The sequence below is a fragment of the Heteronotia binoei genome, chromosome 8 (assembly GCF_032191835.1).
Source record: "Heteronotia binoei isolate CCM8104 ecotype False Entrance Well chromosome 8, APGP_CSIRO_Hbin_v1, whole genome shotgun sequence".
Lineage (NCBI taxonomy): Eukaryota > Metazoa > Chordata > Lepidosauria > Squamata > Gekkonidae > Heteronotia > Heteronotia binoei.
Window position 1 is genome coordinate 49,370,634 of NC_083230.1, and position 27,438 is coordinate 49,398,071.

At 44.2% G+C, this 27,438-nt stretch overlaps 1 protein-coding gene across 1 annotated transcript in view; it reads left to right on the forward strand.

Moving 5' to 3' along the window:
- The window catches only part of LOC132575872 (cathepsin E-like), a 29,428-nt gene extending 2,323 nt beyond the window's left edge, over positions 1-27,105 (forward strand). Inside the window, exons 3-9 of the mRNA XM_060244557.1 lie at positions 2,535-2,652; positions 9,011-9,129; positions 11,000-11,199; positions 13,975-14,097; positions 17,390-17,534; positions 24,829-24,927; positions 26,138-27,105. Of these exons, the coding sequence (XP_060100540.1) occupies positions 2,535-2,652; positions 9,011-9,129; positions 11,000-11,199; positions 13,975-14,097; positions 17,390-17,534; positions 24,829-24,927; positions 26,138-26,326 (993 nt within the window). The 3' untranslated portion in view covers positions 26,327-27,105. The remainder of the gene's footprint in view (positions 1-2,534; positions 2,653-9,010; positions 9,130-10,999; positions 11,200-13,974; positions 14,098-17,389; positions 17,535-24,828; positions 24,928-26,137) is intronic.
- The last annotated feature ends 333 nt before the right edge of the window (positions 27,106-27,438 follow it).

The window sequence follows — 27,438 nt, forward strand, 5'->3', positions numbered from 1 at the left end:
CTTGAAATAGCTTGTGAGTGAAAGTTACTAAAGCAACTGGATGAGGAAATCTATTTCATGTGCATGAAACAAATAGATCTTTCTTCTGACATGGAAGAATACAGGAAGATGGAAAACAGCATCCTTTTGAATGAGAAGGAACAGGATTTTTTATTTTTTTATAATAAAGGCATCTGGAAGTGACTTCACCAAAGTGACTTACTCCCCCATTTGCCCATTCATTCATTTCAGAAGCTGGAAATAAAGCTCTTGATTTATGTAGAGGGGAGTGGAAATCATACCCTGCAGCCCTGCAGTCTTCTCTTTGATTTGGTGATTTGGTTTTGTTTTAGACTTTGCTGAACCAGTAAAATGTTCAAAACATAAATAATCCAGAAAGGCAATGATAATATCAAGCAGACATCAATAGTAAAAATGTTGAATCTGTTTTGGACACAAAACTTTACTTCACAGTCTGCACTGGGCCCCAGAAATGGCCATTCCTAAAATAGAATGTGAGACACCGCTGCACGACTCCACAGTCTGATATGGAGGTGGAAACTGATTGAGTCCTTCACTCAAAGTTCACTAGTGCACAGAGATTAGCTCTTGGTGTAAGGTATTCTTTGTTTCGCTTCTGAATACATTCAGACATTTAACATAGTACAACAAAGCCATGAAGGAAAACTTCTATCAGCAGTTTTATTACTCAGTGATGTTTACCATAGAATCACATTTGTATGTAAACAGTGTTGAATCTCATGCAATGTACGGTCCTGAATTCTACTGCAGGAAGCTCTTTTGAGCAGTCAGACAAGGAAAATGGATATGGGGGTTTCTGTGCTGGTGGCCCAAGGGATTGTATTTTTGTACCTTCTTTTTTTATTTCAGACCGGACCCTACCACGTTTTCCACTGGAGCAGGAGGAGAAGGGGATCCTTTTTGAAACAATGATGTTTAGAAAGATTCTTCAGATTCCCCAAAGAACTGAGGATTTTTCTAAACCCTATTATGACAAAAAAGCAGCTTCTTTTCTCTCCTGCTATGGTGGAATAACTGGTAGGATCTCATCCTTATTGATACTTGTCAGAGTGGGGCTTAGAAAAGATCCTTCAGTTTCCCTTAAGAACTGATCCCAGTCTCTTATGCAGAAATGTGTTTGTTTAAATATACTGCTAGCCTAACAACAATTACTCCAAGCTGTCATCTTACAAGATTTACATCCAGGGCTTTTTCTGAGCAAGAATGCACAGGAACACAGTTCTGGCTGGCATGGCATCAGGGAATGCTGCCTAATATGCAAATGAGTTCCTGCTGGGCTTGTGAAACAATGGTGATGTCAGAGGTATAGCCTAATGTGTTTCTGCTAGGAAGGAAGGAAGAACTTGCAGGAGCAACTACCCCATTCCCCCCACCTTTGCTTCCTCCCCTTACCCCCCACCTTTACTTCTCTCACACTTTTTCTCCCTCCTGCCACTGCCACGCATTTTCTTACTCTCTCTCCTCTGTGCCCGTCACTTTCTGTCCCCTATTACTCTCCTGATCTCCCCCCCCCACAAGAAGCAGCAGTGGCAGGAGTGCTCCCAGCTGCCCACCTGATTCATCTTCACCCCACACAACCACAGTATCAGTGGTGACTTTTCTTCCTTCCTTCCATTTTAAATAATCTAATAACTTAATTTTCACTGCCTTGTGGACCCTATTTGAGTGGCAAGCTGGCATATAACAGTTTCAGATAAATAAGCAATGAGTCTTTCTCTCACAATCAGCTTCAATGAACAGGCAATGGATTTTCAGTGGGTTTGTGTTTTTTTTCTCCTTCTGATCAGATGGGCTATTGTGTTTGCCTTTTCAGGAGTGATGAAAGAAGAAGGAGCTAAGAGATAGCCAGTCAGGGTTCTAGCTGCAAAGTTTGAGCTAGAAGAAAATAGACTCATTGATAGGAGACATTTGCCCTGCTGTTCTAAAGTGAGAGGAGACAGTCAAGGTGATACTTTTCTTTAATTGCATTTCTTCCTCTCCATTTGATGGGAGGGGATTTATGCCATTCAACCCATAATGTAGTGTTAAATCCTCTCTCACAGTTGATGACTGTTCTCTGATTCAGGTCTTTAAAGAAAACGATCTAGGGATCAGGATTCAACATCTGTGTCCCATGTATCTCGATGCAGATTGCAATTCAATCATTTAAATAACGCTGAGGGAATAATATTTCTTCCTTGTGTATCTCCTTTTTTGTGTGCTAATCAAACCACATTAGAAATCTGAGATGTGCTTTTTCATCAGTTGGATCCTGATAATGTATAACTGCTAGTGATTTACTTTCCTGATCCATCTTACTATTTTGCTGACCATTTCATAATTTTAATGTGAATTTTTAAATTGAGCCCCAAAGTTTGGTGCAGACAAGTTAGACCATGTCTAAATAGCTGTGCAGTTTCCACATATAAATTGATTGATTACTTGCACCAATGGTTTTTTTTGTACCAGCAATGGCTTCAGTTGTATGTGGGCAAAGAACTGAGTATTAAACTGATGGATTTCCCCCCCTCTAGGCTCAGTATTATGGAATGGTGAGCATTGGCACTCCACCTCAGACATTCACCGTGGTGTTTGACACTGGCTCCTCCAATTTTTGGGTTCCATCCTGTTATTGTACCAGCGAGGCTTGCAGTAAGAATTACGATATATCATTTAATGTTTTGAAGCAGCAGCACCCTCAGTTATTACAAATTCTGCCCTGAGTAAACACAAATGAAAGACAATTTAGGATGGTTATTCTCAAGAACTGGAGTAAGAACATAGACTGGAGGAATGGAAGAGCTTGCCAGTTGAATTCATACAGCTGGTCAGGGAGAAGGTAGCACAAAATATTTACCAGAGGGTTGAATCCTGACTAGATTTTTCATTAGCAGCAGAACTTTCCTGTTCCTTCCCTTCCATTACAGCCCACTGATCACCATAAAATGCCTGAGGGATAGGGGACTCTGAAGGGCTCTGCAACAGAAAGGAGGTACCAGTTCCAAGAAATTGCCAAATTCTGCACCAAAATGTATTGCCTTGTTTCTTGTAGGCATATGAGCTCCAATGCAAATATGTAGCTTCTTTTTATGTTAATTTTAGAGTCACCAGAGTCAAGGCCAGCTCACCCACTAGGAAAATTAGACAGTTGTCTAGGGTGCCAGGCGGGGGGGGCACAGAATTGGACTCTCCCACCCAGCACCCAAGACAAATGCCTAATTGCTGTGGGGCAGTTAGGCGGCGGGGGGGAGGCCACCCCCCCCCCAGTGTGCTCAGACACCAGCTTTGTGCTTACCTGCTTCAGCAGGCATCAGAATAGCACTCTCTTTTAATAGAGAGCAGAATGAGGCTTCGCTCCCCTCTCCCTTCCTGTTCCACAAGGGAGGGGTGAGAGCAAAGCCTCTTCCTGCTTTCTATTAAGAGAAGGGTCTATTGCAATGCCAGTCAAAGTGGGTAAGCATGACACTAGCATCGCTACTCTGAGCATGCTGGGGCAGGAGCTGGCAGGCCACCTTCTGCCCCCCTCCCCCCGGCACGCTCAGAGTAGCAATGCTAGTCTCATGCTTACCCACTTCAGCCGGCATCACAATAGACCCTTCTCTTAATAGAAAGCAGGAAGAGGCTTTGCTCTCACCCCTCCCTTCCAGAACAGGAGGGGAGGGGGGGGAGCAAAGCCACATTCTGCTCTTTATTAAGAGTGAGCACTATTCTGATGCTCGCCAAAGCGGATAAGCATGAGGCTGGCATCTGAGCACACTAGGGTGGTGGTGGAGTGGAGCAGAGTGTGGGGCCGCATTGTGGCACCACAGAGAAAAGGGGAGGGGGTTGGCCTGGGGGTACATAGGCAGTAAGTCTGCCTGGGGCACCACACGCCCTGGGGCTGGCCCTGACCAGAGTTGTGCATATATACATGCCTACAGCGGTCCCACACATCAAAATGAAAGGGGAAGCCTACCACATAGGAATTCTATGCACATTTCATAGGAATGTATATTTGCTTGTTACTGCTAACAATTTTGTGATTTGGAGAGAGACACATCTGTTCTGAATGGTGATCTCAACTAGGAAGTCATTACTACTGAATAATTAAAGTAAATTCTTCATGTCTATTACCATTAGTTAAACTGCTCAGTAAGAAGTTATACACAGTTCTCATACAGCATGCCTGGAACTGAGTATTTCTAATAATACAGCACTTAAAGAGTGAGATAATGTGCTGAATTGGACTCTGGGAGATCAAATTTATTTTTATTTATTTCTTTAGATTTATATCCTGCCCTTCCCGTGAACGGGCTCAGGGCAGTTAGATCAATACATTAAAACAATAAAAACAATTACAACAAAATTCAGAGGATAAAACAGGTAAAACAATTTTAGATTAACAATGTATCAATCATGGGTTGGTATTGTGCTGGTTGTAGTATTAATATCTGATCTGGGAAGTGATGTAATCTTTGATGGTATTCTGAACTGTCACATCAACCATAGCCCTGGCAGAACAGCTCCATTTTATGGACCCCATGAAGATATCCAGATTGAAATATTCTAAAATAGGTGTCACTTTGAACTTTGTTTTTAGGATGATGTATCATCCTAAAAGCGGTGGAAAACCAGTCCAAGTGAGATTAGTAAAAGGGAACACAGGCTGTGGCAAATCAAATGCAAGACTGTGATCAGGCAGGCAAAAAGGGACTATGAGGAGCATATTGCAAAAAACATAAAGACCAACAATAAAACTTTCTTCAAATATATTAGAAGTAGGAAACCAGCCAGGGAGGCAGTGGGGCCCTTGGATGACCATGGGGTAAAAGGATTACTGAAGGAGGATAGGGAAATGGCTGAAAAGCTAAATGAATTTTTTGCCTCCGTCTTCACTGTAGAAGACGAGAACTTTTTGCCCGCCCCAGAACCACTAATTTTGGAAGGGGTGTTGAAAGACCTGAGTCAGATTGAGGTGACAAATGAGGAGGTCCTACAACTGATAGACAAATTAAAAACTAATAAGTCACCGGGTCCGGATGGCATACATCCGAGAGTTCTGAAGGAACTCAAAGTTGAACTTGTGGATCTTCTAACAAAAATCTGTAATCTTTCATTGAAATCTGCCTCCGTTCCTGAGGACTGGAAGGTAGCAAATGTCACCCCCATCTTTAAAAAAGGTTCCAGAGGAGATCCGGGAAATTACAGGCCAGTCAGTCTGACTTCAATACCGGGAAAGTTGGTAGAAACCATTATCAAGGACAGAATGAGTAGGCACATTGATGAACACGGGTTATTGAGGAAGACTCAGCATGGGTTCTGCAAGGGAAGATCTTGCCTCACTAACCTGTTGCATTTCTTTGAGGGGGTGAACAAACATGTGGACAAAGGAGACCCGATAGATGTTGTTTACCTTGACTTCCAGAAAGCTTTTGATAAAGTTCCTCATCAAAGGCTCCTTAGAAAGCTTGAGAATCATGGAGTAAAAGGACAGGTCCTCTTGTGGATCAAAAACTGGCTGAGTAATAGGAAGCAGAGAGTGAATATAAATGGGCAGTCTTCGCAGTGGAGGACGGTAAGCAGTGGGGTGCCGCAGGGCTCGGTACTGGGTCCCATGCTCTTTAACTTGTTCATAAATGATTTAGAGTTGGGAGTGAGCAGTGAAGTGGCCAAGTTTGCGGATGACACTAAATTGTTCAGGGTGGTGAGAACCAGAGAGGATTGTGAGGAACTCCAAAGGGATCTGTTGAGGCTGGGTGAGTGGGCGTCAACGTGGCAGATGCGGTTCAATGTGGCCAAGTGCAAAGTAATGCACATTGGGGCTAAGAATCCCAGCTACAAATACAAGTTGATGGGGTGTGAACTGGCAGAGACTGATCAAGAGAGAGATCTTGGGGTCATGATAGATAACTCACTGAAAGTGTCAAGACAGTGTGCGTTTGCAATAAAAAAGGCCAATGCCATGCTGGGAATTATTAGGAAGGGAATTGAAAACAAATCAGCCAGTATCATAATGCCCCTGTATAAATCGATGGTGCGGTCTCATTTGGAGTACTGTGTGCAGTTCTGGTCGCCGCACCTCAAAAAGGATATTATAGCTTTAGAGAAGGTGCAGAGAAGGGCAACTAGAATGATTAAAGGGCTGGAGCACTTTCCCTATGAAGAAAGGTTGAAACGCTTGGGACTCTTTAGCTTGGAGAAACGTCGACTGCGGGGTGACATGATAGAGGTTTACAAGATAATGCATGGAATGGAGAAAGTAGAGAAAGAAGTACTTTTCTCCCTTTCTCACAATACAAGAACTCGTGGGCATTCGATGAAATTGCTGAGCAGACAGGTTAAGACGGATAAAAGGAAGTACTTCTTCACCCAAAGGGTGATTAACATGTGGAATTCACTGCCACAGGAGGTGGTGGCGGCCACAAGTATAGCCATCTTCAAGATGGGTTTAGATAAAAATATGGAGCACAGGTCCATCAGTGGCTATTAGCCACAGTGTATGTGTATATATAACATTTTTTGCCACTGTGTGACACAGAGTGTTGGACTTGATGGGCCGCTGGCCTGATCCAACATGGCTTCTCTTATGTTCTTATCAATTGGAGTATCAGTCTTCATAGCCACCTGGCCACAGAGGCAGCTGGAGAGGGAACATGACTTTCCTCTGGAGAAGTAAAGAACAAATCAACAAAATTGAATGTATATGTTTGGAAGACAGAGCAGAGTTTGTTCCATAAATGGTGGTTTAAACAAACCACAGTTTATTGTGATGCCTGAATGCAGCCATGATGTCACTGGATCATATTAACACCCCCCCTCACAGCCCCTCGCCCAATTTGCCTTGAATTTACATTTTCACTCACTTTCACCCAATTCCACTACAGCCCGTCTCACATGGCTCCCTGCATAGCCTTTCTGCTTGATTAAAGAGGATGCTTACTTCCTTTTTGATCAGTATGAAGTCTGGTTGGATGCAAACCACTGAATCTAAATACTCCCTGGATCTTCTTTATAGGTTTGAGCATTGCCCTCGGTCTTGCAAGACTCTCAAAGATAAGGAATTCTTACCTTTAGTGAGGACTTCTACTATGCTACCAAAGATGAGTGTAAAACTTAGGCAGGAATTTACATATATCTATCCTTAGTTTTACCTTAGGGTTTCAGTTACGAATATATGATGCTGTCCTTGGGGTGGGTGGGGAACATTTCTGGATCAATATTTTTGCAAGAGAAAAAGTAGTCTCCATTCCCTGTCCTGGATAGTCCAGGCAAGCCCAGTCTCATCGGATCTCAGAAACTAAGCAGGGTCAGCTCTGGCAAGTACTTGGATGGGAGACCTCATTGAAATACCAGCAGTCAGGAAGACAGGGACAGGCTTTATTCAGCCACTTCTCAGAATATCCTCCAGGCCCGCAGTTTGGTGTAGTGGGTAAGTGTGCAGACTCTTATCTGGGAGAACTGGGTTTGATTCCCTACTCCTCCACTTGCAGCGGCTGGAATGGCCTTGGGCTAGTCATAGCTCTCGCCAGAGTTGTCCTTGAAAGGGCAGCTTCTGTCAGACTCTCTCAGCCCCACCCACCTCACAGGGTGTCTCTTGTGGAGGAAGAAGATAAAGGAGATTGTAAGTTGCTCTGAGACTGATTCAGAAAGAAGAGCAGGGTGTAAATCTACGGTCTTCTTCATCTTCTTCTTCAGTAGGGGTCAGTCATCAAAGGTTGCCGTGACTTCCAGGTGCAGACACCTGACCCCCCACACAAATACAAAAATATAAAAAATGTAGTCTCCACATAAAGCTCATTTCAGCTCTGGGATTGACTAGAGTCCCCCAGGTTAAATGGAGCCCTCTGTTCTTGGCATGTTGTGTTGGACAAGGGACTAATTCCAACATGATGTTTATCACTCGCAGGATGACTTTTGAAGGCATCTATGAGGACACACATGTGGAATGGTTACCTATGGGAACTCCATAGCTGTATAACACATTTGGTAAGGTCATTCTCCCCTCCTGATAATTTTAACTGCAGTGCAAAATATTTTGCAGGACAAATGTGTGAGCATGCAGGATCTGAATTTCCTGTTGTGATGTGACTATGATGTAAATTTCCCAGTGTGTACTTATTGGATCACTTCAAAAAGTGGCATTGAGTGCCAAATGTGTTGGAATGGTCCCTGTTTTGTCCTAAAGCTATGAGCAGAAAGAAATGGAGAGATAGTCGGGGACTAGATCTGCCCACCTATTTGCATTTGAATTATTTACAGCCCAGCTATGGAAATGGTTCTGTCTTATCTGGGCTCGTTTTCCAAGCAAGCCACTCAAGCCACTGCTTGAGGCAACACAATGAAGAGGGCATTGAGGCACTACAGGGGCTTGACTTGCAGTTGTCCGCTTGACTTACTCATCCTGGATCCCAGAACCAGATCCCAGTACCTGGGTGGCTGTTGTAGTGGAGGGCGGGGGCTTGAATTGGCCCTGTGCCAATTCAAGAGGCAAACTATACAATACATTCCCTCATTTACACCAGTTTACTTGTATTCCCCACAGTCACACAGCAGCTGCAAGGAACTCCTTAAAAAAAAAAGCCTCAGTGGGCTTGAAATGGTGCCATAGGTCTCCTGCCTCCTCCCCAGGCAGTTTTCTTGCCTGGAAACCATGCAAGGGGAGCTCTTTAGCTGATTTTGATGTTTTATAAATAGAGATATGCCTCATGGAGCAACAAAATTAGCAAAATAACTCCCATCATGCAGTTTTTGTTGGGGGGAAGGGGCAGAGACAGGAGACCTTCCTTCCCCTGTAGTGCCAAGCAATTTGGGCTCTCCTTTTTGCTTTTAGAAATAGTTCCCCCCAGCTTCTCTGAGGCTGCAGATATGAGTGGAAAAAATATTGTATAGTTTGCCTCTGGGTAAGATTGAACCTGCATTTCTCCTGCTCCTTTTCATTTATGTGAGCAGCATTTGAAAAATGAATTTCTAAAATTATGTTTTAAATTGGGAGAAGTCATAGCCAGGGTAAAAGTGGGCTCTATTTCCACAGGAAACCGTCCAAATTTCAAGTCGTTTCTTTCACAAACATATGTACATGTTGGACAACCCTTTTTTTTACAATATGGTACTGGGCAACTGCTGGGCATCTCTGCTAAAGAGACAGTAAAGGTGAGTGAAACTTTTAATTGTTGCTGCTTTCAGTTGTTTTGTCTTTTAGCAACTTTTTTTTGGTAGTACAGTTGATATCATTAACTAGTAATTCAGAGACTTAACTGCTCAGAATCTTGAGTCATAACCATAAAAAAAGAGTCTTGAAATGGCAACCATTGGGGCAAAAGAGAGCCTATGTGGCAGGGCAAAAAGGGTTTTTTGGGGGGGTGGGTGGGGAGGCTTAATGTGCACAATTGTAACTTGTATGCAAACATTTCACCCCCTCAGTCTTTTTCTTGATGGCAGATGTGGGAAAAACTGAATAAATTATGTCAGTGAGAAACTGTTAAACATAGCACTGATTTGCCTAACAGAAGTGGGAGGCTGCCTTAGGAATAGAGTCCACACAATATATCTTTGGAAAAGAAATTGATGTCCTTTCCATATCTAGTCCTTTGGAGGCTAGGATGGAGAGAGATGCTGAGAGCACATTTTGCTCTCTTGAACATTAGATAAAGAAGTAGGAAGAGGAGTTAGATGGAAAGAAGAACATCCCCCAGAATCGGGGGAACCTAATCTCCAGGTGGCTGAGCTCAGCTCTCTGGGAGAAAATAACTATTATGGGTTGTATGGTATTATGTACTCTTGGGTTCCCACCTGAGGCTCCGCCCCCAAATATCCAGGAATTTCATAACCTAGAGGTGGCAACCCTAGCAGCACAGCCAACAACAGGAAGGATACAGTAGAAACTGGCTTATCTAGCTTGTTAGCTCTGCTTCTCTTCCCAGAGTACTGGTATGTTCTGTATAAAGAAACATTGTATAGTTTTTCATTTCTAGTAGCAACAAAGCTCTTTTCAAGGTTGTATGTAGGGTTGCCAAGTCCAATTCATGAAATATATGGGGACTTTGGGGGGTGGAGCCAGGAGACATTGGGGGCGGAGCCAGGAGCAAGGGTGTGACAAGCATAATTGAACTTCAAAGGGTGTCCTGGCCATCACATTTCAAGGGACCGCACACCTTTTAAATGCCTTCCTTCCATAGGAAATAATGAAGGATAGGGGCACCTTCTTTGGGGGCTCATAGAATTGGACCCCCTGGTCCAATCTTTTTGAAACTAAGGAGTATATTGGGGAGAGCCACTGGATGCTATACTGAAAATCTGGTATCTCTACCTCAAAAAACAGGGTCCTCAGCGTCCCAGATACCCGTGGATCAATTCTCCATTATTTTCTATGGAATAAGCCTCCATAGGGAATCATGAGTTCCCAGCAGACATTTCCCTCCCCCCCCCACCGCTTTCTGATTACCCTGAAGTGGGGGGAGGGCCTCCAAACCGGAGGATCCCCTGCCCCCACCTGGGGATTGGTAACCCTAGTTGTATGTCATTTTGTGCCCCTCTTGCTAGCTTGGCCTTTTATTCTTTTTCCCTTGTGGTCTTCACTGGGCAAGTTTTCCCTCGAAAACTGCTGCCCGCTCAATCAGAAGGACAGAAGGGATCCTGGGAAATGTAGGCCCTGTAGCTACTTTGATACAGGCTTCCCTGGAGCCTGTAGGTTTCACTAAGCCTAGAATTATGACAAGCTCCTATAGGCTTGCTGCTTTTCTGCAATCTCCTGTTTCCGCTGAAAAGCCACTGATAAAGGTGTGGGATGTGGTAAAGCGAGAGAACTGCAATTGGAACGGGCACAAGCTTTATGGGTTGCAGATGGAACAAACACTTTGCTATGAAAATGGATTATGCTTTTCATTCCTTCTAACTTTGTAGCATGAATAAGAGATATTAATTGTAAAAATAATTGCCTTGAACTAAACAAATAACTTGTCATAAAGCAACAATGTGATTGTTCACTTTTTGTATTGTTTCTTTTTGGCAAATGAATGAACAGATTGGCAACATTTCTGTTGAGGCCCAGGACTTTGGCGAGTCACTTGTTGAGCCTGGCATGACCTTTGTCTTTGCCCAGTTTGATGGGGTGATGGGCTTGGGCTATCCATCCTTGACTGTTGGGAGAGGACTTCCAGTATTTGACAATATGGTAAAACAAGAACTGGTAGAGGAGCCTGTGTTTTCATTCATCTTGAACCGGTCAGTAGTATACAGTGAAAAGAAGAGCTATCATTTTCTCAGTATGGTTTTAAAGAAAATACCTGACAGACAAAGTTGCCAACTCCTGGAGATTTGGAGGCAGAGCCTAGGGGAGGATAGAGTTTGGGGAGGGGGGCAGAGCTCAGCCGGGGTGTGATGTTGTGAGTGGAGTTCACCCTCTGAAGCTGCCATTTTCTCCAGGGGAACTGCTCTGTGTAATCTAGAAATCAATTATAATTCTGGGAGAACCCTGTAAGCTGGCAAACTTTTTGACAGATGAAAATTGAACATGGACAGGGACTCCAATTTATTTATGCATTTTCATCCGGCTTTTCTCCTCACTGGGCATTCAAAATGGCTTACAAAATACATCAACATTAAATTTAGACAAACAATAACAACAAAATATACAGAGTACCTCCAGCTGCTCGGCTGGTCCCAGATCCACCAGGCTGTTTCCTTCAGGCTGTGAGCCATGAGCGAGGCCCTCTTGTTCCTTCCAAAAGGCCACACTGAAGAACAAAACTCACAGTGATATTTTCAAGAGTCTTACATTTGTCCTGTACAAATATAGAGTGTTCGGATGTTAGTTACCTATGTTAGTTCTTATGTGTTGTAAGCAGCCCTGAGCCACTTCGGTGGGAAGGGCAGGATATAAATTGAAATAAACTGAAACTGTTCTTATAACCTTATACAGTGATTATACTCTATTAGATATTCTATTTGATAGTGCACAATTTTCTTGAGAATAAGTTCCTAATTACAAAGAATTCTCTGAAAAACCTCTGTGCGCGACAGCTATATTCAAAGTAAATTCATTAATGATCCAGCAACCCAACAGATGACCACAGATGTCCTCTTGTTTCAGTATCCTCTTTTTAAAGAATCACTGTTATCTTTCATATTGATGGAAAACATAGCCAGTACAAATCACTGCATGATTTTTACATGCTTACTTTAAAATATAGAATAGGCTTGTATGACTTCTCACCCAATATTATACAAAGAGCTTCACAGGGAACTATTAAAGAGCCTCTTCCTGACAGGAAAGCACCCTTCTCTTCTAGATTTTTTAGGTTGAGTTTGGCATTCTTATGAATAAGAAACATGGCCATTAATAATTATTACATAATTTTTAACATGCCTCTATGAGATACAAATGGATTTATACAACCACTCACCTAATATTTTACAGAAAGCTTTACAAGAAACTGTTAAGGAGCTTCTTTCAAATCAGAACACACCCTTCTCCTTTCCATAGATTTTTAAATAGGGTTTGATGTAGTCAGAGCTTTTTTTGTAGAAAAAGCCCAGCAGGAACTCATTGCATATTAGGCCACACTCCCTGACACCAAGCCAGCTGGAACTGCGTTCCTATGTGTTCCTGCTCAAAAAAAGCCCTGGATGTAGTTATTGTCTCAGTGGAAAGTTGTCTCTATTATGCTTTCTTTCTCTGATATTCAAAGTGAAGATGTGGCAAATGTGTCTCAAGATTTCCCTCCCTGGTTGACACAGAACATGCCACATCAAAAAGTTTCAGAAAAGAGAAAAGGAAGCTGAGCTAACATGTAGAGGAATTCCTTGAGTGCAAGGCTTTTAATCAGGAAGGATGTATTTATTTCTGCATTTATTTCACTATACCTGTAATTCAATTTTCTCCATGGTTCATCCAGGGTGGTCTATGCATGGAAACTGGTTCTCATCCATGGATCACTTTCCTAGATACCATTAAGAACTCCAGGTTAGAAAAAGTCCATAATTCCCTGGTTCAAGTCTTCCATCATAACTAGCTGCACTGAATATTTGCTGCAAAAAACTGGATCCATGCCACACTCCCTATACTAACCAGCACTGTCACTGTGAATATACACTGCTGCTACGGCACTTGTGCCACTTACTGCTGGGCACTAGAATCTGTGAGTCAGGGCCATAATACCTAAAGTGTTTCCTGTGGATCTTTAAGAAAATGTTATGATGCAGTTCCAACTAAAATTTGATGCTGTTGTTGTTGATGAGGTTGTCATCTCACTGTTGCATTTTAGATATGGATTTGGTAACTTTGATGTAATGGCAGACAAATGAAATCATTGCATTGTGATTTCATCCAGATCAATAATTTTGTTCAGGACTAGCTACTTATATCTTAAAATAAATCCATCTGTAACCTCAAATATTTATTTGTCCTGGCTAATGCTTTGTTTTTTTTGCCACCTCTAACCATCTATCATTTTTTAAAATTAGAAAGCATGAAGACTTAATATTTTTATCTAAGAAGGTTAAAGTGGATTTCATTTTTATTAAGTTCCATGTTTGTGTATATAATCAATTAGTGTATATATTAAGGGTTGGATTCTATGGAAAAGCTCACAGAAGAACTGGCAGACTAGCTCATCATGGCCATCTTGCCCTTTCTCCAGCAGCCTCCCTGTGCCTTGAAAATCCACTACTGGGGGCCTGAGGATCCTCCTAAACATAACACTCTGCAGCACTGGGGATGGCAGTGAAGGGTAGGATCAGGCAACTTCTCATTTTCCCTCACCAACTGGAAGAGAGGTTGCTCCACTGTCAGTGGAAGAGAAGTGGTGATTTCACCCAGTTTCATCCCTCACTGTAGACACTTCCCATGCCATGGAACATTTTATTAACAAGGGTCTCCCATTGCCCCTCAAAGAATCATTAGGATGTACAGAGGGCTGCCAAGTAGAGAAGATCTGTTTTGCCAGCTCTTCCCACAAGCTTTTTCCATAGGACCCAAACCTTTGGCTTTGTTTTTAGTGAAGACGACAATGAAGATGGAGGTGAATTGATACTAGGAGGCATAGACCATTCTCTCTACAAAGGATCCATTCACTGGGCTAAAGTCACTGAGAAAAAGTACTGGCAAATTGAAGTCAACAAGTAAGTCTACTCAAACAGAAACTGTAATGTACTGGGTTCAGAGATGTTTAACAGTAAACATTCTTTATTGGTGAGTACATCACAAAGACAATATGGTGGGGCCGGGTCCCCAATTATATATATTTCCTGGAACAACCCACGTCCCAGTCAGGTCCAATCCTGACCAGTTAAATATCCTGCTCAGATCTTCATAGGTGGTTAGCATCTGTCCCTTACAGTCAGGTAACCCACGGTTTCCCATGACTCATCTCAGTGCAAGCAGTCACACTGTGCTGTAAATGCAGGGACTGAATTGCAAGAAACAACAAAAACCTTGGGGTAAGATTGTAGAAAAGGGGACAACCTCTTCATCCACATTGAGATATACCAGCAACAAAGGACATACGTACATCCTACCTCCAAGTGAGTGAGCGTTTAGGAACAAAAGTTTGTATATATGCTTCATCAGGGCTTTTTTTGTAGCAGGAACTCCTTTGCATATTAGGCCACACACCTCTGATGTAGCCAAGGGGATCATTAGGAAGAAAGGCAGTGTTCCTGGCTTTGATACAGACTTTTTATATAATCTTGGTCATCCGTTCCCCATATGTGCCCCAGAGAGTACTGAGATCAGGTGCACAAAATCAGTTGACAATCCCCGGGCTGAAGGAGGCCAAACTGAAGAGTACGCGAGAAAGAGCCTTTTTGATCACAGCTCCACACTGGTGGAACCAACTACCGGATGAAGTGCGGGCCCTGTGGAGCCTTGATCAATTCCGTAGGGCCTGCAAGACTACCCTTTTTCAAATGGCCTTCGCTTAATGTGGATTTTAGTCTACTATATACGGCTATCATAAACTACCGAGGAGACACTTAGAACATAGCACTGTAAATGTTAGTTTAATTTTGTTGGTTTTAATTATAATGGTTTTAATTAGCAAATTATATATTGTACTGAGATGTTTTATATTGTAATTTTGTATTATATGTTGTGAGCCGCCCTGAGCCTGCTTCAGCGGGGAGGGTGGGATATAAATAAAATAATAATAATAATAATAATAATAATAATAATAATAATAATAATAATAATAATTATTATTATTATTATTATTATAACAGCAAAGTAGACAGTGTCAAGGCTGATCACTATGGCACAAATGGGGCTACACACAAGCAGGAGGGAGATTTCTGCATGCTCTGTGGAGTACCCACACATACAGAATATATAAGATTCCAGTTCAACCCTCAAGACAAAGAAGACCCAAAGAAGGTAGAAACATTGCAGTGCTAAAACTGGCACTGTATCCTTGCAGTATGATGAAAGAACTGAGGACCAGTTCCTCACTTTGCCCAGTAATCATTAGTGGGACCAGTGCTACACATCAGGTGAACCAGGCTGGGGCAGTTACTTGAGACATCTTTGGGAGGGGGACAGCATACTTAACCAGTCTTCCATCCAGCCTGCCACTGCCTCCACCATCTCTAAGTAGGAGCCAGGGCAGCCATGGTAATTGGCCTAATTTGCCATGGCAACCAAAATTATGGCTGAACTCTCTCTCTTATGAGTGGGAAGAGTCTTGCAAAAGTCTGGGAAGCCCTATTGGACATATGTGGCTTGTGGTCAGGCCTGTAGCCACAGTGGGGCCCAGGGGGGTAGGCCCATCCTTTCAAACCCCCTTCCAACTGTATGGCCCCTCCATTGGAGGGCCCCTAATCTGTCCCATTTGCTCACCACCATTCTCAACAAGTAGTAGCATTGCTGCTGGTCTTTTTGCTTTCTTCTCTCCCCTTCCCTAACACAGTATGCAGAGCAAAGGGGGGGGGGGGGAAGAGTCAAGAGGTCTCTGTTTCTCTGAGAGAGGAGCACATAAGAAAGTGTGGGGTGGGGGGGAGCGGAGCTGCTGTGACTGCCCAGATGAAGGGGAGCTAGCTTGTGGAACCCATGGCAGCCTACAGCGCTGAGAGCCCAGGGCCACCGAACTGAGTGGTCCCCTGGCCTCCCCAAACGACAAATCCTTCTGTGGGGCCCCACCAAACATGAAATCCTGACTATGGCCCTGCTTGTGGTGCTTTTTAAAAAAGAGGCCTGGGGTGGTGAGGGCAAGGAGGATCAACTTCTGCAGCTCCTGAGTGGGAAAGGAGGCAGCAGCTGCAGTGGTGAGGCAGGGTGGCAGTGACAATGGCCTCAGGCCGAAAAGTGTCTTGTTCCCACACTAGCCATTCAAATGAAGGAAGACAGACTGCTTGCCACAGGATTCCCTTCAGACTGGTGGGGAAAGGAATTTGGAAATAGGGGGATAAAGCTGTGTCCATTGCACACCTTTAATGAGCTTTTAAGTCATTTTGTACTGGAAGATGGCTTTCTGTCATCCTAATGAATACCCTTCAAAGAATAATTTAAACTGCAAAGAGGGCAGTTTGAACAGCTGGAAGGATGCTGTTGGTGTCATAGTGAAATACATTGGGAGATACTTGCATGAGGACACCCTCCCACTGTTGCAGTTTCCTCTTCTCATTAAGCTGTAGGGAGCCACTAACAGACACTTTGTTTTTCCTTCCTCTGTGCAGCTCAGGCCTTTTAAAAAAATTCCATTAGAGAAGTTTCCTTCCAATACTATCCCCCCGCCCCCGCACTCTCACAATGTATAGGGTGTGGAGGACCTCACACAACTTGTCTTAACTAAAATAGCATAACTGGTGCTTGTGCTTTTCTTGGTGAGATTATATTTTACATGGTTGTATTTCATGGCTCCCTTGCAGGTGCTGACTAGCTTAGCATAGCTAGTGATTGATGTTTATATTTTTATTGATTAGATCTGTCTTGTATGTGACACTGTTTTGCCCTGGGCTTCTTGCATTCCAAGGCAATTTGACCCCACTGTTCAGGGGTCGTTTTGTAGGGGAAAAGGTGGTGGAGCTCATCCAGGGATTGTTATGCAACTGCACCCACTATTCAGTGGACAAGGTGGGAAGGAGGAGGTGGAACTGTCAGAAAGGTTCAGGAACTGTATTCCTGTGAGCTCCCACTGAATCCGAGGCCTGCCATTGTTTATTTTTTATACCCCCTTCATAAAATGTCTGCATAATGAGAAGCCACTGAATGCATCCTAGAAAGTAAACTCTTATGCACAGAATCTTATGATGGAATAAAAATGTGTAAGTTTTTAAGTTGCTGTTTATTTTTGAAGATTGAGGATTTTTTTGATTGGCTACATAGTTTTGCTTGCTTTTATAGATGCAATTTCCCATAAACTTACAGCCCATTTAAAATATATTGCTATGTGTTTGTTTCTTGCCTTCCCCCATAATACAGTGTGAAAGTCCAAGGACAACTGGCATTATGTTTGGATGGCTGTAATGCTATTGTAGATTCGGGTACTTCTCTCATTACTGGCCCACTCACAGAAATAATCAAACTGCAGCAATATATTGGAGCAAGACCAACCCCATATGGAGAGGTAAATGTACCTGTGGGGAGAGTTTGGGAGAAAGGGAAAAATAAGGTCTGATGATTTAATGATGAATGAACCAATACATCTTGGATCCATTCCCTTAATGAAGGGGCCCTCCTCTGGTGGAAAGAGCCTTCTTCATCTGTAAGAAGTTCTATGAGCTTATGTGAACTCCTTGAGCCCCTTTCCAGCAGAGGAAAGCATCACCACTAGAGAAATGCATCCATGGGATTCAACTCAGTATCTTTGGCATCTCTGAGGTTCTTGCATTGGGGAAGGCTTCTTTCTTTGGTGGTAAGAACTTCCGCTAATGGAATGGATTGGCAGGATCCAACCCATTATTTGTTTGTTGTATTTTTATTTATTTACTAAATTTATAACCCACTGTCTTTGGAGACCAGGCTCAGAGTAGGTAACATCATTTGTAAAAACATTCAATACAAACATTCAATACATAATCACAATAAATGCCATAAGATACAATAAAATACATAATAAATAGATCCATCCCACTGCACATGTATTAAAAGATGGCATAAAATCTCAGAGGGGTAAAGTATAGTTGAAAAGGAAAAGAAGAAGATATTGGATTTATATCCCGCCCTCCACTCCAAAGAGTCTCAGAGCGGCTCACAATCTCCTTTACCTTCCTCCCCCACAACAGACACCCTGTGAGGTGGGTGGGGCTGGAGAGGGCTCTCACAGCAGCTGCCCTTTCAAGGACAACCTCTGCCAGAGCTATGGCTGACCCAAGCCCATTCCAGCAGGTGCAAATGGAGGAGTGGGGAATCAAACCCAGTTCTCCCAGATAAGAGTCCGCACACTTAACCACTACACCAAACTGGCTACACCAAAGGGAAGGAAAGAGAGGGAGGAGGCCAATCCCAAGATGAAAACCATCAAGACAGAGCCCATTGCTGTCCTCAACATATGCCTAACCATGTGTTAGGAGACGGGTGGGGAAAGCAGTACTCAAAGTGAGAAAAAGATAAAAGATGAGACATATCTTGTGGAAACTGGAGGAAAATATCAAATTACTTATATTGTTATTGTAATTGCTTTAATCATTAGTTAATTCATATTGAAACCACTTGGGAATTGGTATAATACCAATGGATGTTGTAAGGCTCAATATCCCATGTATGAACATCTGTGGATACATGCACATAGACTTCTTTTCAGGAGTGTAGCCAGACTTCTTTAGATCAGAGGGCTTAAAAAAATTTGGGGGACACTTACATTTTTAAAAAGTGCCCCACCTAAAATACTCCAACTATGCCCTACCCAATCTTCCCTCCCCACTGCCCTGCCCCCACCACAGCTTGAGGGCCACTCTTCCCCCCATTCAGATGGTACAGGAGGGGTGGCAGAAGCACGTGCTGGCCTCCCTGCACCATTTAAAGAGCTTTCAATTGCTTGGGGAGGCTGGAGGCTGCTTCTGCCATCTCTCTCACACAATTTGAATCATTGGGGGGGGGAAGGGAGGGGTGGCTCATGGCCTCCACCACAGGTTGGCACCTCATCTGCAGCTTGAGGCCTTCTCCCTCCCCTGCAATTCAAATTACATGGGAGTGATGGCAGGATTAGCTGCTGGTAGGCTTCCCAAACCTCCCGCTCTGGCAGGAGACTTCTGGTTTCGCAGCCTCATCTCCCGCTCTTCAAAACTCTGGAAGCGGGGGTTGGGGTGGAGGGGGGGAGAACATACCTTTAGGCTTCATGTTGTAGAGCTCCTGAGCCGTTTGCAAAATGTCTGCCCCTTTAAGGCTGGGCAGGAAGCTGGAAGCAGAAAGGGCTTCTGAGAACGGCCCCTCCCTTTCTTTGCTTTCGTTTTCACAGGAAGTAGAGTTGTCCGGAGGAAGATCTGGTAAGTGTGTGTGTGTGAGAGGGAGGGGGCAGGGGATTCCCTAGTTTGGAGGCCCTCCCCCCCTTTAGAAAGCGTGGGGGGGGGAGGGAAATGTCTATTAGGCACTCTATTATTCCCTATGGAGAACGATTCCCATAGGGAATAATAGGAAATTGATCCGTGGGTATTGGGGGCTCTGGGGGGGGGCTATTTTTTGAGGTAGAGGCACCAGATTTTTAGTATAGCATCTAGTGCCTCTCCCCAAAATACCCCCCAAGTTTCAAAACGATTGGACCAGAGGGTCCAATTCTATGAGCCCCAAAATATGGTGCCCCTATCCTTAATTATTTCCTATGGAAGAAAGGCATTTTAAAAGATGTGCTGTCTCTTTAAATGTGATGGCAAGAACTCCCTTGGAGTTCAATTATGCTTGTCACATCCTTGTTCTTGGCTCCACCCCCAATGTCTCCTGGCTACACCCCCAAAGTCTCCTGGCTCCACCCCCAAAGTCCCCAGATTTTTCTTTAATTGGACTTGGCAACCCTAGCTGCTGGCCTCCTGGAGCAATTTAAAGACTCCGCAGACCAGCTGTTTGGCAGGGCCTTTAAATTGCATGTGGAGGCCAGGGACTGCTTCTACTGCCCCTCCTGTGCAATTTGAATTGTAGGGTGTGGCGATGGCCCTTAAGCCGCTGCAGGGAAGGGAAGGCCTCGGGCTGCTCCCTGCAATTAAAATTGTACCAGAGGGACAGCAGAAGTGGTTCCCGGCCTCCACGTGTGATTTTAAAGGCCCCACTGACCAGCTGATGGCACAGGGAGAACAGCAGCTACTCCTGCTACCCCTCTGGCATGATTTGAATCATGGGGGAGTTAGGAGGCCATGGCAGAGGCCCTGGCAGCTGTTTGGTGGTCCTGAGTTGGGGTCTCCCCCATCCAGATGTAAGCCAAATTGCCCTCAATGAGAGGTTGGGCAATTTAAAAGGTGGGCAACTATGGCTCGCTTAAGCAAGATCTAAACCTTTGTATACAGAAGGCGATCTCCCAAGAATTTCTCTTTAAGTAATGAGATTTTGAGTAAACTAAAATATATTTATTAAGAAATCACACATACAAATAAAGTAAATAATTCATACAACAATCACACAGTTCCTAAGAAAACAGATATGAAATGGGTAGAGGTAAACACGAGGGTAAAACATAGACAGGGTATACTACCTGGTCCTCATGGGCTTTAGGGTCCAGTTACAAACTTGATGATGGAGACATGCACCAACATGTGCCTTGTCTGAGGGCCCCCTTACTTAGACTAATGGGGGGGGGGGAACAATCTGGTTCCATGTGCTCAGCTTGAAGAGAGAGAGAGTTGAAACCTTTTCTCCTGTTATAAACTTTTGGAAAGGAAGAAATCCTCCCAGAAAAGGGGCTTGCTTGTTGTTGTGCAGTATCTAGTCTTTTCTAGGTACCTGATTGGGTGCCCACCTCAGGCCAATGAGCAGAACTGACTCTGGTCACCTGAATGGATCTCCAGGTAACAATAGATAGTGCTGGTTTAGTAATGTCCGCCCTTAGATTACAATGGGTCACGATGTTTGGGCGGTTTAGCAAAGATACCCCTGGGGAGAGGCAAGTATAGAGAACAAAGAATTTATCTAGGTATCAGATATTTACCATAGCATTAGACAAAGAGAAGCTGAGTTGATGTAAAGACCCAGGGAGGTGGCTGATTAATCAGTAGCTGAGGATTAGGATGTGAACAATACTTATCAGCAGTCCCCATTGTTATTATGCACTCTGTTTGGGCTGGGGAGAGGGCCATGTCCAGAGTGTGCCTTTAGGTGGGGATCAGAACAAGCTCCCTACTGTGTCTACTCCATTTTGAATGGAGTATTTTCTTGACCTGTTTCTGATCAGACTCCCTTTTGTTTCCAGGAACAGGAGCCCCACTTTCTCTCTCTCTCTTGCTATTGGGGTGCTCCGTATGAACAGGCAGGGCCTCTTGGTTACACAGAAGTTAGGGGCAGGGCCCCCACAGCCTCCCCTATAGCTATGGTCCTGCTTCTTTTGTGCATAAGAGAAAATAACTGAGAATCCCACATACTTCTCCTTTTTGAACATATATGAACATATGAAGCCGCCTTATACTAAATCAGACCCTCAGTCCATCAAAATCAGTATTGTCTACTCAGACTGGCAGCAGCTCTCCAGGGTCTCAAGCTGAGGTTTTTCACGCCTCCTTGCCTGGACCCTTTTTAGTTGGAGATGCCGGGGATTGAACCTGGGACCTTCTGCTTACCAAATAGATGCTCTACCGCTGAGCCACCGTCCCTTCCCAAACTTTTTGGAGGTTTTTAAGCAGAGATGGCCATCTGACATCAATGCTGATTCTGTGGACTTAGGCAGCTCATGAGAGAGAGGGCAACATGAGTCAGTGCTTGGATCTCATTGCCCTTTCTTATATGTGCCCAAGGTAATGACAATCACCACTATGATGTCAGGAAGGAATTTTCCTTCGGGTGAGATTGGTCAGATATCCTTGATAGGGTTGCCAAGTCCAATTTTGGAAATATCTGGGGACTTTGGGGGTGGAGCCAGGAGACTTTGGGGGTGGAGCCAGGAGACACTGGGGTGGAGCTAGGGGGGGGACGGCTGCCGCCGCCGCCTGTTCTCCGGTCACCGTAGCTGCTCCTCCGAGATGGGCTCAGGCTGAGCCCATCTCGGAGGAGCAGCTAAAATGAAGCCGAGAAGAGGCGGCCCTGCTCTTCTGGCAGTTTCTGCAGGAAACACCGCTGGGCAACTGGGCCTCCGAGGAGGGTGTGGGGCTGCAGAAGCCGCCCGCCCCGTCTCGGGGAAGCCGCGAAGGCAGCAGAGAAGGGAGGGCGGCAAGGACAACCCACCGGGCCTCGGCAGCTCCATCCCCCCGGCCTCCCTCCCTCCCGTGCCGCGGCGGGGCAGGGCAGGGCGCTTACTCACCTGGGGTTGCTGGGACTTGGGGGGGCGGCGGCTGTGCTGCTGGAGGCAGCTGACCACGCGGTCGGTGTAAAGGACGGGCTTGAGGGTGCGCGAGCGCTACGGGCGCAACGGGCGGGGCGTGGAGACCTTCTGCTACGGCTGGCCGCAGCGCTCGCGCACCCTCAAGCCCGTCCTTTACACCGACCACATGGTCAGCCGCCTCCAGCAGCACAGCGGCTGATGAGGAGCACATGGAGCGCAGGCGGCCCCCTCAACCCCCGCTGGTGATGCTGTTCACCCCCAGCATCCTTCCCGGCAGCCTCCGACGCCGCCAGCAGCAGCAGGAGGACGCCGCTTCTCCCCCTGCTTCCGTTTTTTGGGGGAGCGGGAGAAGAGGCTCGGAAACCTGGGGTCCCCCGCTAGAGCGGGAGGGTTGGGACCCCTAATCCTTGAGGATTTTTGCTTTCCTCTGGACATAGAGCAGAGGTCACTGGCGGAGTTGTGAGGGCAAGTTGTGAATTTCCTGCATCCTGCAGGAAGTTCAGCTAGATGATCTTTGAGGTCCCTTCCACCTCTCTGTTTTTACCTCTGTGCCTTCAATCACATCATTGGTTTATCCCTGCACTGCTTGCTTGAAAGTTGTGGCAGCCAAGTTTTCAGTCAGAGAAAGAGTCCCACCTACAGCTTCTACATAGTCTGTTTCCTCACTATCCTGCAACCTTTTTGATTTCCTCATTCAATTGACTTCATAATTCCTGCTAGTCTTTTGATTTAGTGGAAAGCAGTTCTCTCTGCTCCAGAGCACATGTAGAGTTGTGGAGCAAGGAGATGCTGCCATCTTGTGGAGTGTTTCAGGCTGCTGTGACTTTAAGCACACTGATGTAGTTGCCAGTTCCACTGAAATCTCTTTCAGGTTGGGGGTATCATTTGAAGAAATGCAATGTAATCAGTTAGAGAAAGTCTCAGTGCTGAAGTGTTGACCTGCAATGCATTATACAAATTCCAAGTGCTTTACAGGAAAACAAAGCAAAGCCATGAACTCAGTTGAAAAGTTATTACAATCTTTTTCTGAAAGCCATTCTATTTATGCTTATCCACATTTACTGGTAACTTTTCATTTAACCGCCAAACTCTGTATATTTGGCAACTCAGCCCTATGAACTGCCATGTTCAGAACCTGTACCAGTAGTGTATGGTGTTGCTACTGAAGGGCAATCCTGTGCCCTTCACTCATGCCTCTTAGGGTTGATGGAATTTACAGGGTATGAGATGTTTTGGATCCTGGACCCAACCTGTGAATACCGTAAACAAATAACTTTGGCGAGAGTGTGGGCCAAATAGCTTCTTCTTTGAATAATTTATGTTCAGGATAACAGTGGCAAGGGCCTAGAACCCCTTCAGTCCAGTGCTGAGGTAGCAGCATGCAAGACGTAGAGAGGTGAATCTACAAGTCTTGTATAATTATGATGGGTTCCCAGCCTGTCTGGCCCATTCAGTTTTGTACCAATACCTACAGCTCTTGGGGTTTAAAAAATGTAGGAGGGCTATCCATTTACTGTCACATCCATGTACATACCAAATTGGAACAATGGATTTTGCTTGGCACAGCTGTGCTGCCCAGAGACTAGACAATACAGCATCCCTGGGGATGTCACCACGATTTTACTGCTGCAATTACTTCACTCTACAAATGCCACAGGACCATATCCTGCTTGAGACCACAGTGGGGTGGGGGATTTCCCCCCATACTGTCCTGTCCTTGTACTGTTTTCAAGAGCCCAAACCCAGGGGCATTAGACTTTTGAAAATAGCATGGGAGGAAGACTGGTGCTGAAGATCGAGACCCTGAGTGAAAGTACTGTGCAGAGATTAGATCATTCCAGCACAGTGCACTGATGCTAGGAAGCCCCCATGCTTCATGAGCCTTTGTGTAAGCTCATGGGCTCTTAGGAGTGCACTGGACATCTCTCTTCCACAGAGGACAGGTTTATCAGTGGCTGTTAGTCATCATAGCTAAAAATGGCCTTATCCTCTTCAAAGGCAGAAAAGGAGAGCCAGTTTGGTGTAGTGGTTAAGTGTGCGGTCTCTTATCTGGGAGAACCGGGTTTGATTCCCAACTCCTCCACTTGCACCTGCTAGCATGGCCTTGGGTCAGCCATAGCTCTGGCAGAGGTTGTCCTTGAAAGGGCAGCTGCTGTGAGAGCCTTCTCCAGCCCCACCCACCTCACAGGATGTCTGTTGTGGGGGAGGAAGGTAAAGGAGATTGTGAGCCCCTCTGAGACTCTTTGGAGTGGAGGGCGGGATATAAATCCAATATCATATTCTTCTTCTTCTTCTTTACCAGATGCCATTGCCAAGCCACAGAGGCCCTACAATACCATCATTCCTTGATAGTGAGCCCCTCCAATGCTCAGAAGTCATGTAGCATTTGATAAGGCTGATGCATTTGTTCAAATAGCAAATAGCAACATAACCCTTAAGTCAAGAAACTAATTCTGTTATGTTACAGTATTTTGTAGATTGCAGAAGACTATCCAGCCTGCCTCAGATAACCTTTACTATCTCAGGGAAAGAATTCACTTTAACATCAGATCAGTATATAATCAAGGTACGTATCTAAATTCTCACAACTGGCCATCTCCAAAATGCAATGGAGATTACTGCCATGTTGAATTTTCTTAGTGATTTTCGACATAAAAAGTGTTTTTAAAAGGGGTGAAAAATGTCCTCCCAAAGTGTACTGGTCTTTCCATTTTTTAAGGGCCTCAATACAGCCCCCAAAGTTTTTTGTTTTAAAAATCACATTTAAGGCTTATTGAATCAAGGTCAAAACATGCTGGCTTGACATTTGTCAGGACATGGGTGCCTGAACTAGCTTGTAACAAAAGAGAGAGCGGGGGCTAACTTTCAAAAATCCTTATAAGCATTATCTTACACAATTCCAAATGCTGTGAGAGGGGAGGAGCAGCTCCCTGATTTCATTCTGTATAGTTTATATAGTAGAAACCGCTGCAGGGGAAGTCTGTTTGCCCCTTAATCTGGCTCCATGTGTCTATTCCCAAGACATGTTTCTGCTGGTGAAAATTGTGCAGGAGGAAAACATGAAGCTCCTCCTTCCCCTTTGCAGTGTTTAGAGCCATGCAAGGTGATGAAGATACGTTTAACAGTTTTTAAACGTTTTCCCCCACTCTAATGTAATGTTTCACTTTGAGTTGGGTCAGGCACCAGTGTCCCAATGCACATCAAAAATAACGTATATTTTGGCCCCAAGTTATCCTAGCCAGTCAAGGATAACATAGCGAGCATGATGACATCACAGAACCACCTAGCCAATCGGATTCAGCTATGTGATAGCAGTAGAGAAAGTCCTACTGAATGTCAAGACTCAACTTCCATAGTCCAAGTGGGCAGAATGGGGATGGAGATACACATTCAGATGTGCATTGAAATGTATACTACATTAAAAGTGGTAGGATGGACAACATCCACATTTGCATACACATCCAGGTGTTTTCCATTGCCACTGCATTACATTTTAATTGGATGTTTATCTCTATGCACAGTTCCATTCAGTCAGCCCAAGTTAGTTAATTATGCACAATTAGCTTGGGAAAAAAATGTTGACTTGGTTGCCTCAGCAACAGAGACAAATTATTTTTTTCTTTCCAAAACTTCCCCCCTCCACAAATACCTCCACAGTCCTATGAATAATCACCAAAAAGGGGTTGGCTCAATATGTTCACAAACCATACACCCCAGTTTTGGCTCTGTGCAGGAAAATTCAGCACAAAAGTAAAATGTTTGTTTTTGTACCACAGGAAAGCACAAGAGAGGAACTGGTGTGTCTCTCTGGTTTTCAGGCTGTGGCAGTTGGCAGAGACAATGTACCAATGTGGATTCTGGGAGATGTATTTATGTCAGGTTTTTATTGTATTTTTGATCGTGGGAATGACAGAGTTGGACTTGCAAAACCTGTTCATAAAAGAAACTTGCTGAAGAGTTATTGAATTGATTAGAAATATATGAATTAACAGAAATTTTTCTGATACCTATAATTTTGCTTTAAATGTAACATGTAATATTTTGAGGGAGAGGGAATTTAAGAAGGCTTGAGTCAACTTTGGTAGTGCTCTTTCCCTGCATTTGTAGTTTTCCGGTATATGTCCATTTATGATTAAATCAGCGACTGGAAGCTCCAATGCCTCTTGAAGAATGATCTCTTGAACCAGCAGCTGCAACACTGAAAAATTATGACATAATGCAGCCAATTCGGAAGTCAGCCCTACTGCATCCAGTGTGACTGAGGTGTCTTCTGCATCCCTGTTCTGATCTCATTGCTGCTGCTTTGTCTGGAACAATTTTCTGTGTTGCATTGTGAGCAGACAAGGGCACCTTTTCATATGATAAGAATGCCTTTTGATCCAGAATGGAACACTTGCACATGTTATTAATTGATAGGATAGAATATGGAAGAGAGGTGATTTTTAAAACCAAAAAGCCCCAGACAAACCTGCACATTCAGGCTGATGCTGGTTTTAAATTTAAATTTTAGATGTGGTAATCACACAGACCAGTTTAAGAGTTGTTTATGAAAATTACATCTGATTCCCATCTTCAAATACAGATTTTTTTCCCTCTGGGATGATCTCCTTCACTGGGTCAAACTTGTTCAGGGATATTGTGATCCCAGACCAATTCACAAAAGTTGTGTTTCTTTCATCAATGCCTGTTATATCTATTTCCAAATTCAGCTGTACTCATAAATTAAAGTCGATCAAGAAAGCCACCTTTGGAATTGTCCTTTTGTCACTTTATTTGACCAAGCTGTTTCTAACTGCAAGTCCTTGGTTTGCATTGTATTATGAATTTATGCTGTGGGAAAAGGGAATGGAAGACCTCAACTGCACTATACAAGGGAACTACTCTTTATTGTGAGGCTAAAAGGGGCAAATCCAAAGGCAATGAAGTGGAAATCTCCAAAGGTTTTGTGAAGAGCTGTACTGCCCTTGTTTCTTACTTTGATTTACATCTCTTTCTGCCCCAACATTAGTAAATTCCCCAGCATGGCTGCTTCAGATCTCTGGTGAGGTAGAAAGCATAGCAAAAGGAATGATCATTG